At 30.9% G+C, this 13,389-nt stretch overlaps 1 protein-coding gene across 1 annotated transcript in view; it reads left to right on the top strand.

The window, feature by feature from the left end:
• Window positions 1-6,801: 6,801 nt before the first annotated feature.
• LOC145660451 (uncharacterized) overlaps window positions 6,802-13,389 on the top strand; it is a 118,931-nt gene continuing 112,343 nt past the window's right edge. Inside the window, exon 1 of the mRNA XM_081725488.1 lies at window positions 6,802-7,256. Coding sequence (XP_081581614.1) covers window positions 7,122-7,256 — 135 coding nt within the window. The 5' untranslated portion in view covers window positions 6,802-7,121. The remainder of the gene's footprint in view (window positions 7,257-13,389) is intronic.

Raw genomic sequence — 13,389 nt, 5'->3', positions numbered from 1 at the left:
TGATTTTTATCATTTCATTTTGACGGTGCAACTTAGGCGAGGGAGACGAAGTAGATCTTTAAAAATGACCGATATTAGTGTCGAATCCATAATTTTCGAGGTCGTTGAAATGAACAGTGACACTTGCGATGGCGTTTAAATCTAAATTCAGCCCTTTATGTCCAAAATGAAACGTATTTTCCCCGTGCGGAGAACGGGTATGCTGTTAGTAATTAATGTTGTACAATAGTACTCAAAGATACAATTTGAAGAGTCATTGAAATAAGGAATATTCGACTAAAATTTAGCGGTACTAATCTGTATTACGCGCATCCATTTATAGTGGTTGAGGCATAGATCGTATTAAGTAAATTGTTTTACATGCAAGGAGTGATGCGTAACCTCCAATGTCTTAATTTACTTTTCCTTGTGTTAGCTGTGGATTGAATTTCCACCGGTAGCTATTGTGCTTCAAGACACCTCAAAAAGAAAGAAAGAAAGAAAGAAAGAAAAAGAATAAGTCCAGTTTGTTATACTTTTTACCCAGTTACCTGCACAGAAGGGAGAGAGAGAGAAAGAGGACTGCTACGAATTTCTTTGTTTTGATTGTTATTGAATCTTTGCCTCGGGGACTGTCTACAAACTGTATATCGCTGAAAAACATCCTAATGTATCACTTCTATTCACGCTTGTTTTCTTTTTTATTTGCAGGGAGTCTTCCTCCTTCCCAACCCTTCTCAGGAAGAACAATATGTATGTGTGTGTGTGTGTCTCTGCATGAAATTTTCGGCACAGTTTGGGACTCGACGTTTTCTGCTTGATCAAGCGAACGGCCAGCTGGTTCCGCGCCGGCTACAGAATGCCATTGAGTCCTTTTCACGGTCCACATTTTCAGTTTCGGCTTCGGGTTTGCTTTTACCATTCAGAACAGAGAAACTTTTTTTTTTTTTTTTTTTTTTTGTTACAGCATTGAGGAGAGTGAAATGGAGCATTTTATGGCAGTAAAAGTTGAACCGTGATATATACTGAGAAGGCCGCTCAAGTAATTTGTTCGCAACTACAAAGTGGAAAATTCGGAAATTGTATTATCTGTAGTAATGGATTTGAATTACACGGAAAATGGAGCCCCTGACGGGTTTCTTCTTCTTCTTTTTCTTTTTCATACATGTATCTTTTATTTTCTATCTTCCAAATTTTCTTTTCTTCAAATCAATTGAGCATCTAACATTCGTCTGGCGTTTCACAACCCATGTATCATTTTTCATAAAGGCTGCTTGTTTGTTCCTGTTGAGATCGTAATGAGGCTATATATTGAGATTTAAAGGCAATATTTGCCGATTTAATGTGATTATTTATTTATAGGTATGAGTAGCAAGTGCCCCTACGTATTATCACGGGGAAATAGTTTTCGTTCTTCCGTACGCGTCTTTCCTAGATAATTCCTCTGCAATTCAAAAGTTTCCACAAAATTTGAACAACTCGTATAGACATTTTAATGAATCTCTCCCATCCGTTTTTTTCTTCTTTTTTTAAATTCTAAGTTGAACACTGAAATACGTTCTAGCTTATCAAAAAAGCTGAAATATGTGTATAATTATTTGAAATGAAAAGTCCATATATCAAATTTCATGTCTGTTACCGTAAGGAATTCGGAGATATGGCTATTTTATTATAACCATTTCAACCTGCACTCGTTTTTCTTTTCATCTCTTTTATTGACATATATATAGGGCCAGATTTAGGGGGTGCAAAGGTGCAAATGCACCCCTCCCCCTTCGTTGTAAATATACACTACCCATTCACTACCTAAAGTGAGAAGCTAGCGGTGAAAATAGCAACACTTCCCGAAAATTTCTGCTGTCATGTTTCCGTTTGGGCTTAAAAGAAAGGGAAGTTTTGCAATATCGATAGTTTAAGTCAGAAAATGATTCGCCGAGAACAGACACTTAGCATTTCCAGGGCATTTCCTCATTCATACCACAGATGCCAAAAGGTATTTTTTAAAAATACCAATTCAATTCAAATGTACTGCCCCCTCAGAAAATCATGGATTCGACACTGTATATATATATATAATAACGCTAAAGTCCGTTTTTAATTATTTAAAATGAGAAACCCAATACCAAATTTCATGTCTCTAACCGTGAATAATTCCGAGTTATGAACTTCTATTATAATAATTACAACCCGAATTTCCTTCCTTGCACAACGAATTTTCAAAAATCCTTGCTTAGTGGTATTTTGTCAGAAATGCTGTACACTAAAAAACTTCAAAGATTCTAGCTTAAGCAGTTTGACTTAGACGTTGATTAGTCATTCAGATAGGACTTTTTATTTTACATACTGAAGATTAGACACATTGATAAAATTTTATTGTAATATCTTTGAAATCATTCCCAACTTATCACCATGTATAAAATGTCTAGCATGAAAATAATGGAGTTTTGTGAGCATTGATAGATTAAGGGAGTCCTACATCGAATTTCAACTCGGTAATCAAGAAATAAAAGTCCTACTATTTCTAGAATAAACATGAATGTCTTGAAAGAAGAAGAAGAAGAAATGTAAATTTAGAAAATTTCCTGTTCATATTCGTCAGTTTCTGCTCACCAAGTCAAGAATGACACCATTATTTCCATTGTTGCTATTATTAGATATTATAAAAGTAAGTGAAGTATGGAAAGTAGAGATTATTATTGTAAGAAATAGAGACGAGAAATTTATCTAGTCTCTTAAATGTTCTTGAAGTATCGTCTCGTCTGGCTGCTTAAATGACTCTTTCTCATCTTGTCTCGTTTCGAATATTTCTTGTCTAGCTTTGTAAATTTAAGTCCTTGACTCTTTGAATTAATCTTACTACTTCTGTAGAATTTTCACTTAATAAAAGGAAATTTACATTATACATAAGGATAAACTGTTCAAGAATATTTCTATATATTACCCAGGTTCCTTTATCAGTGTTCATATCCGAACGACTGTAAAAGTCGTTCATAGCGCTGAACTACTAGTAACTGATTTTAACAAGGCAAACTTCTGGAGTGCATATGAAATGCGAAAATAGTAGCTAACTTTCGACCTGTGACATGTTTAAGTAATGTAACAGAAATAATAGTTTACAATTAAGGAAACATTAAACGAAAATAGGCTGACTTACTTTTTAACACAGAAAATGTAGATACTATAATAATAATAATAATAATAATAATAATAATAATAATAATAATAATAATAATAATAATAATAATAATAATAATAATAATAATAATAATAATAATAATAATAGCCGAATAGTTTAATAGTTAAATGCAATTCCATTACTCGTTTAAAGCTATAATCAGTAAATTATGTAATGACATATGACGAGGGTTTAACCTGGAAACTTTATTAATTCTGGGCTAATTTAATTATAGGTGCACTATCTATTCAGATGATGTTAACTTATATAGGAAGTGTAATATTATAATGTATTAAATTGCTAGATCTACATTATACATACCGTATTTATAATTGGAACATATCGTGTAATGGTTTGTGTTCGTGTTGTGTATCTTTAAACGTTGTTAGATCTAAATGAGCTTTCATCGCATTTAAAATAACTATTAATTTATGCTTTTTTATACTATGAATCATATTACATTAAAACAGTCTTTGAAATTTGAAACTCAGGTAAACTAGTGATGCCCACGAGACCCCTGAAATTTCTCGTCTCGATTATTGTCTCGAAAACGAGACCAGAGTTTGGCACGAGAAGTCTATTTTAAAATTTGAGACAAGACAAGAAACATTACTTTCTCTTGTTTTCGAAACGAAACGAAAATTTACATGAGTCTCGTGAGCAACATAGAAACAATTAAGTCTTAGACCTCAACTACTATTTTAGCGTTCATACAAAATATAAATTAATATAAAGACATTGTACGAACAAAATGAAGAGCATTTATCAATGTTTGAAGATCAGGGTATAAATTGGGTACGAAAAGAGGGAAAAAATCAGGGTATAAATTTTGTACATAAATTTACAGAATGAGACGAGAAAATCTCTTTTCGAGAATCGAGACAAGACGAGATTTGTTTGAGAATCGAGACAAGGAGAGACTTGTTTGAGAATGGAGACAAGACCGAACTTGCTTGAGAAGAAACAAGACGAAACTTCTATATAGCATACGAGACGAGAAAAACTTCTTTCTCGTCTCATTTCGAGACCAACACTTCATATCCTGGTCAACATTACTCACTGGCCACACATTCCTTTGGTGTTTTGGATATAGGATTCCGAAATACAGACCTTAGATAAAGATTCATTGAATAATAATAGAGCCTAAACAATTACTCTTTCAATAATCTTTCAATAATCTCTTTGCTGGTCTTTGACGTATGCTGTTTGGAAACCTCTGTACTACAAAGAGATATATAAAAAAAATCGAGGAGTTGATTAATAAATCACATTAGGTTTTCTAAAACATGAAGAATTTTTGAGAATGAATCCTAAATCAAAATTTATAATCTTTCGAACAATAAACATATAGTTAGTATTAAATTATGCAAATCAAAAATCATTATCAAAATTTTCATATTATAGTGTTAACTAACATGGCAAGCATTCGAATTTACGTGTAATATATATATATATATATATATATATATATATATATATATATATATATATTGAAGGAAGACGCATTAATGGATCTTTTCAACTACTGAGTCAAAGTTTGGTACCGGTCGCTACAATCACTTGCACTGAACTAACTATTTAAAATAAAATACTATTTAAATTATAATTTTTATTTAATACACGCAAATCACAAAATTCATTATTTATTACTAGATGTATTATATGGTATGTGATTTATATAATAGAGAGAGTAAACTTAAATAGCTGGATAATTAATACTATTCTAATCCTTAATTCACATAATACCAGGATTTATTCCTGGAGGCGCAAGTTCAAGTTATGGAACTGGAAATTTCAGATATTAAGAAAATAAAATTGTGTTCCTTAATGCTTGTTACCGAAAGTCAACATTTAATTAAGAATTTACTTCTTATCTCTTTGACTTAAAATATTGAGAGCTGCAAAACAATTGTATAATTTAGAACCTTATGTATCTAAACTTGATCTTGTAATCGACTTTTTTCCCTATTAAAATAATTAAAATTTTGTACAAACGTAACTTACAGTAATCTAATATTAGTAAACGTAAAACATTGTACATTTACTAACATAATACTAAAAGTGTCACATAGATAGGTTATTAATAGTAAATTGAAAACGAAATCTTCAAGCCAAGAAAAGCTTTTTTTTGTCGACTTAGAAGGTATTCATATAACAACTTCACAGTAATTTGTAGCCTATATTTTCAAAAATCAACAAGGTAGGCATTCGAATAGTAGAAATTATATTCTAAAGTTTGTGAACATTTTTGTTCTTTAATATTTGAAGCATTAAAGAAATGCAAATTATAAATTATTAAGAGTATATTTGTAAATTATTTCAATACATAGATTTTACTATACTTTTGTGGAAAGCAAAGCACTAATCATGCAAATTGAAGAAAAGTATAGTTAAATATATCAACAGATGAATAGTCAGCCATATTTTGAAAAATTGAAATTGAACTTTACTTTGTATATTGAATAATGTCCTCGTCTCTCGAGAAGTGTTATTTGGAGAGGGCAGGATGAGGGAATTGTCCCTCTGAGTTTGACTAATGCATGCTTATTAACAAATTAATTGAAAACTAATATAAAATGTGAAACTCTTATGTCGATGGACAATCTTGTTCCCAGTGGCGGATCTAGAAAGTAAAAACTAGAGTTGGCAGCCAGAACCTAGGCTATGATAGGTATATCATAAGTTTACTATAAAATTGCAAATATGAATAATAGCTTCGATCATTTTTGTCACTCAAAAAGTGATGGGGTCCAGACTCCCGGTTCCCGGCCCCGGGCTGAATTTGGCACTGCTTGCCCCCTTTTCCCTGGCAAAATCTGAAATGACGCTATTGAATTTATCGATTTAAATTTTTATAACGAAGATGTTAAAGTTAACATCTCTATTCAAAACAGAGGTTATATAAGACAGTTTCAGAGGCAGCTTGTGAGGGAAATCACGCTGGTAAAGGTAAATTTATTCCGCTTGAAACTAAGGGAATAAAAGTTATCTAATTAATTAGTATTGTATACAACGATTAGTACGTTAAGGAATTTTTCTTCTATTGGTTTCAAGCAAAAAACTTATTCTTTTTACCGGTGTAACTTCCTTCACGAACCGCTTCTGGACAATTTAACATAGGATTCGAATGAAACATTTGATAAATATGCACAATATAACAAGTATTTTTGTTACGTACGGAGGAAATAATAGCTATTATAAAAGAAAAAAAGACTGTCGTTGAAACTTTCTGAAACCTTTATGCTTTTCTTTTGTGTTCTTATTATTTACTAATTTATACTAAAGATTAATTAATCTTCAATGTTTTTAAGAATTCTTCGCGGAAATTCAACATCTCTGTATAATTTCATTTGCCACAGTTAAATAGAAAACTTGTAAATTTCTATTTAATTTTTACTGTAAATGGATTGTTTAAAGATGTTTGATGTTTCCAGAATATCCACTAAATTCTAATAATCGGAGGAAAGGGGGATTTATTTTCTGTTTCTTACTCTAATCCTTTTTCGGAAAGATTTTCAAAAGTTCACCATGAAATCTACTTGAGCAGATAGTTCCTGCTTTTGTCGCTGGGCGTCGCGCGATGGCGTGTAAACAAGTGAAGGCGCGGTGCACATCAACCAACTGGCGGTAACCGAGGCACAGGGAGGCAGCCCATTAAGAAGGCGGAGCTAGTGCCTCCTCCATCACAGTGGAGTGGAGTCAGCGGGAGGAAGAGCAGCTTGGACTCGTTGCTCACGGTTGAAGGTTTTCGGCAATGAACGTGACGAGTTTTCGGTGGTGCCGACGATTAGCATAGCGTTTAGCCGAAGGTTTCTGTTCTATGATCGGCCGGGAGTCGTACTCTTCTGAGAAAGTTGAGCTGAATTCTTCTGTCTGTTGTGTGGTGTGTGATTGTTGCTGGGATTTTTAAAATTTACTGAGAGTGCCGCGCGAGCGTTGTTATTGTTGTTGCTTTTAGTGGGTGGAGATGATGCTGGTGATGACGATGGCCTTGTGGGGTGGCCTTGTCCTTGCTCTCGTTGCGGTGACCGCTCTCGCAGCCGCAGAAGAAATCGGTTCGCCACTTCGCGTGGCGCAATGCCGGGCCCAGTGCCTGCAACGGGTAAGTGCGAACTATCTTTGTATTATACCCAAACTATTTTTCTCTTTTTCTTTCCTTTTCCTTTTCAGTCATATCCCCTGTAATAGAAACTCCATTTTACATATAAAATCAAGTCTTTTGCTGCTGAATTTCTGACATTACAAATTTGTCGAATTTCCATAAAGAAAAAAATATTCTAGAAATAAACACTTAAAATTATTTTTTTCACTAAGTTAATGCATTACCATAGTTATTTCTTTTATCACATTGTCTTTGCCTTAAAGTAAGCTGAATTTGTCATTTCTTCTTTTCGTTTCCGAACGAAAAGTAAATATTCGTGAAAAGACTTCTTTGATCGCATACTCGCGTTAGAAATACATATTTTCTTTAAGAATTCTACGATAAAAATACGTACGATAGAATTCTATGATGGAAATTATCTAAATAATGATTTTTAAAAAGTTCACGGAGGTAAAGTTATAGTATCCTTAAAGATGAGCATTGCAAAAAGAATACTACAGTTAATGTATTCGATGTTTCCAATACTTCATTAAATCATGTGTATTAAGCTAATACATTATGATAAATTTTATTTCATTCAGTAAAGAAGAATAGACTCGGCGTTTTTAGGTCTTTTAATGTTACAAGAAAAACTTGAAGTAAAGCCTATAACATAGTTGTGATGTTTTATAGAATTGGATATTCGAGATTTTGTGAAGAATGATAATTGTGCTATTTAAAATAGAAAGTTATCAGTTTCCTTGCTTAAGATGAGATTTTTTTCTGTATTATTTAAAAGTATGGAAGTCTATAAATTTTGGTGGACCAATATTGTCACGTACATTTTAAAAAGAAAAGTAAAATTTCTGCAGTTGCGAAAGAAAGCAGAAAAAAAAACTTGTAAATAAGTAAATCTTACCGGTATAAATACATAATGTGTGTGTCCGTTCGAGATTGCGGTTTGATATAAAATAAATTAGCTTCCTATCTCTCATTTCGTTAAGAATTACGAAATATTTTAATAAATACACAAAAGAAACCTACTTTTCATTAATACATAAACTGATAGATTTCTTGCAGTTTCTTCACTCGAAGATCTAATATTTGTTTTTAAAAAGAGAACTGAAGGTCACGTTATAAAAATTTTACTTTTAAAAAATCCTGTGTAAGTTATTCTCCTTCCGGGGCCTGAAAGATGGCTACGCAAGGTTTCTTGTGTAGATTTATTGCATGACACACTCCTCTGTGGGTGCTACTCGCCGTTGGCAGACAACGAAAGTTCCGAGCCTGTTGTATTTGAAGGAAACAAGGGAAGGCCGCTCGGATGGTCACTACAAAGAACGATGGGTTCTTTCGCACCGCGCATCTACTGTTGCGTAGCGAACAGGCGGAGAACTTGTCCTGTGTAATTTTAGAAAAGCAGATTTGGTTAGAATTGCTTTCTATTATAATGCTGTGATTCGAGATTAAGATCATGAATAAAGTATAGTACATAGCCATGCAACATCTTTCTCTAACATATTAGCATACAACTTTATCAACTATCTACTGGAAGTGAATATTCCTTATTTGCATGCCCTGTAACACCTCTGAAATCTTTCTTCGCTCTCTTTGAATTTGAACTTTAAAACTCTCCCTGGATGTTTAGCTTCAATATACTGTATATAGTGTACTTTTTTAACTATGTTTCCCTGAAACAAGATCTAACCAGAAAATATACCCTAGCATAATTTTTCAGATTGCCCTGCCCCAAACCTCACAACAAAACTTATTTTGCGCGCTTCATGCAACAATTTGATAGCAAGTTCTTGAGTTGACAAGCACAATGTCTACTGAAAATGAACTTTAAACTGGCTTTGGACAAAATTAACATTAGATTCACCATTATTTTAGAGAAACACCGTAGATGACGCATGACCAGCACATTAGCTTATAAAACCATTATTAAAAAAAAAATCAAATAATATCTCAATTGCCCAATAAAAGTCGTTCTTTTGACCTGGCATAGTTTTTCTCTAAGAAACAACTAACTTATAAGATTTTGCCTATGATCATATAGGAACCTTCCATGCCTTCAGCACTACATATACTTTGGAATAATATTTTCTTCTAAGTGCCTTACTAAGGTTGATTGAACGCCTAATCGATACAATAATTTCATATGTTTTGGTATGGAAATTAGGATTTACGCACAATGCTTTGGAATCTGTAACCATCATAGTCTACAAAAATAAATAAATAAATAAATCCGTGCGAGATTTCGGTGTCTAAATTTCAGTTAATTATTTCACTAATATTCACTTAAACAGAACTTACTTTCTTCATGTTTAAAGTGAGTGCAATTAAGAAAATATACAATAAGATGCGTCTAGCTGAAAATATAAGAGTATTGATGAGACAAACGCATTATTTAACATATTCCGAATTATGACTGGTACTTTAATACATTTTTATTTTCAGGTTGGTACATATAAATGCCTATTATATTAATTTTATGCTGATTCCCATGGCATTGACTTTGTATTCTTTTTGTTTGTTGTTTCCACTTACTCAATCTACATAGAAGCAACGCTGAATGTCAATAATACTAAAAATCTTTAAACTAAAATTATAAACTTGGTAATACACATTTATGTATGCCAAATCTGTAAATTTGTTCTGTAGATCAATACAAGACAAGAAGTGACGTAAAATGTTTAAAAAAATACTGTACGCAGTTTGTTGGATTCTATATTTAAAATAATCAACTTATTTGACATTAATAGTTACAATGAGTTCTGAAATAAATTGATTATTATTTAATTTTTGTGGATTCTCAAAACGTGCTGTATAAGATTGAAGTAAAATACATTGTGTTTGATAGCATTTGGTTTAGAAATTTGAGTCGGATTTTCACAAAAGAATCAATATGTCGAGTAATGTCTTGTATTATGCAAGTAATCGAGATCTAATTATGCTGGCTTATTTCATCAATGCTCTAAGAAATCTGCCTTTAGATTGAGTAAAGTTATTGATAAAATAATATAAACGATGTGATTATGTACTTTTGCTAGATAAACAAGATTATGCTGTAGAATATCAAGTATCACCAAGCCCTGTTGTCATTTCATTTCTAAGTACTATTTTCTTTAGCGGTTTCTAATATAGGCTATAAGTAACGGGAATTTGGTCTTTCTCATTTACCATCAATTAACAAAATAAAGTATTAAGAAGTGTACATTAATTGTAGTAACAGTAACTCCGCTAACAGTTGCTTTAATAGAAACGTAGCAAGTTAGTCATTTTACGATAAATTATTTTTTCAAAGGAAGCAAGTAAAAGAAAAAATGTTGATCCAAAATATATCAAAATGAAAACATTTTTAGCTTTGTAATTCTATGTATAGTAATTTGGTCTATGGTTATATGATTTTTTTTAAACAGATATATTTCTTTATTTGTAAATTTAATAACCTGGACCACCAGGAGAGGAAATAATTCTATTGTATAAAATGCTCAAAGGGATGATAACATAAACTAGAATTATGTCATTAAGATTATAGAACAAGTGAGTTAGTTTGGCCATTTAGAAAATGACTCATCATCAACTACTGGACAGTGATCCTTAATCTACGTATGTTGCTTCCAGAAATTAAATCATTAAATACAAGAAGCTGCATGAAGTAAGTTATTTTCTTTCAGATAATAATTATTATTTATTTTCTTCCGTAAGACTTTGCTTTATCTTTGTATACACTTATTGCTGTTGGTACCCTATTATGGATAAAGTACTACAGAATTGTGTAAATTATGTCTTACACATTTTATGTCTTTTCCTCCCATTTATAATTTGTATTAGATGGGCCAGTTTCCAATAAGCTTGAAATGAAAACTTTTAGTCTCATATATACTAATGTTACAACTTGATTAGCATAATAATTTATGCTATTTTGACTATAATAGAGTTATCCAAACAATTTCCATTCAAATGTAACTGCGTCAATTGTTTTGAGCTCAGTATGTTTACTATTTGCACAAGGCATTACATAATTATAATTTTGCTGATTATAGACCCAGAATTGAGCACTCCTAACTTCGGGACAGAACGTTCCATTGGTCGATAAATTTATGATTTTTATAAAGCTCTGATGCTCAAACCAGTTTCATTGAAATATCTGTTATATTTTTAATAATAATAATAATAATAACAATAATAATAATAAGTGTAAAAATATTTCGAACACTCAAAATTAAAAGTAGATTGGACATACATCACACATTAGATAGACATTAAGTTGTTATCCTGAAAGTACACAAATTAATCAAACACATCAAAGACTACTAAACTAAATTTTCAGCACTAATAGCATAAACAGCAATTAAAGAAAATTTTAAAATAGTTCTGATAATTAATGAGGTAAAAGTTTCAATTAATATTATTTATGAAAGTTCATTGAATGATATTTTAAACTTTACTTTTCCAATTTGTGGATACTATTAGAAGTGATATGTCTGTTATCTTCTTATAAACAGAGACTGTTGAAACAGCAATTTAAAATACTTTCCTAATTGTTTAATTCTTAAAGAAGGATGCAAACTACACATATGCACGTGTATTTTACCAAATATTGATTATAAACGTTTTCTCATAGTTTCTATGGATAAACATAATGTATTTTTACTCGGTTTTAGGTTATGAAAGAAGCACGATGAATTAGATAAAAGTTTTTTTTTTTTTTTTAAGTGGGATACTATAAAATTAGTTTATTAATATTTATCGTAAATATCATAACTGGAAAGCTAGGCCTACTTTGATAGTCTTGTGCATTTGATAAGATTCAAGCCTAATACCAGAAACTCTATTCATTAGATCTCAAGATTAATCAATAAAGAACAGACTAACTTGATAAATTATACATATTAAAAATGAAAATAAAGTTGCTATTTTGTGAATATTACATACTTTGTTTACAATTTGAGAAGTAAAATAAGTTATTCAACTGATTCATAACTAAGCAACGGAAATTTGTAGTACTTTGCTATACTTTTGTTATCTTTAGAAGTAATTATCTTCGTTATTCTAAATATTATATAAAGAGGTTATGTCTTTCGTCTACCCGAAATATATTTCCAACATCAATTGGAGTATAGCATTTATTTGAACAATATTTGTTGAGTTCACAGGAATGAATGTAGCGCATCTTGTTATACGTAGTTCAATTTTAAGAAAAGTTAATCTCAAAATATTTCATAAGCACATTCCAAAAAAAGTAGTATGTGCAAATTGAAAATAATATTTATTAATTAGTAAAAATAATAGATTATTTCTTCATGTTGTGACGCATAATTCTTAAGATTTTACAATTAAAAATTTAGCCTTCAATAGAAAGATCTAGTAAAGTGCCTAACTCCATTTAGTTTCTAGTAGTTTCAGATTTCAAAATTCTTGAATTGAATTTACCTATTTTATTTACACAATTTTACAAAGCATTGATATACCCTGCCTTAATTTTCAATTCATATTATAGTACATTCAATACTGATCTGTTATTTTTATTGCCCAATGTTTTGAGTGGTGTTTTCATACTTCGTTGCATTTGTTTTTATTAACATAATCAATTCTTTCGTATAAGATATTAAAAATTAATCTCAGAAATTTGTATTATGTTGTTGAATTCTTTCAAGGGGATCTGTCCTAAGTTCCTCTTCAAAATTCTGCAAAAAAGTAATTGTTTGTACTTCAATTTAAAATTTCCAATTAAAAAAATATTCGAAAATCAAAAATGTATTTACGTTTGTAGTTTGATCAATTCAGATTGCATTTATTACGTAAAGTATTACAGGTAACAAAAAATCAATATTTTAGAATGCATAAATGTTTATAATTAGTATTTCATCGAAATAATATATGATATTCTGTATTTATAGCGTTACAAGTACGAAGTTAGATTTTTGGAATATTCTATACAGAATATTTCATTAGTATTCGAAATTTCTGCATTTTTAAAAATCTTTCTACAGGCCTGCTTCTTAAAATTAAGAAGATCACTTGAAATAAATATGAGAAAATGTTATTATCAATAATACTTTAATTTTAAGTATCTCAATTTGTTATAGAATGTTGAATATCATAACAGCTTATAATTATCAAAACATTATTTGTAGAGTGAAAAACA

Source organism: Thermobia domestica, chromosome 9, assembly GCF_964235325.1.
Source record: "Thermobia domestica chromosome 9, izTheDome1.hap1.1, whole genome shotgun sequence".
Lineage (NCBI taxonomy): Eukaryota > Metazoa > Arthropoda > Insecta > Zygentoma > Lepismatidae > Thermobia > Thermobia domestica.
Note: the sequence above shows the minus strand (reverse complement) of the source record. Positions and strands in the feature narration are given on the sequence as shown.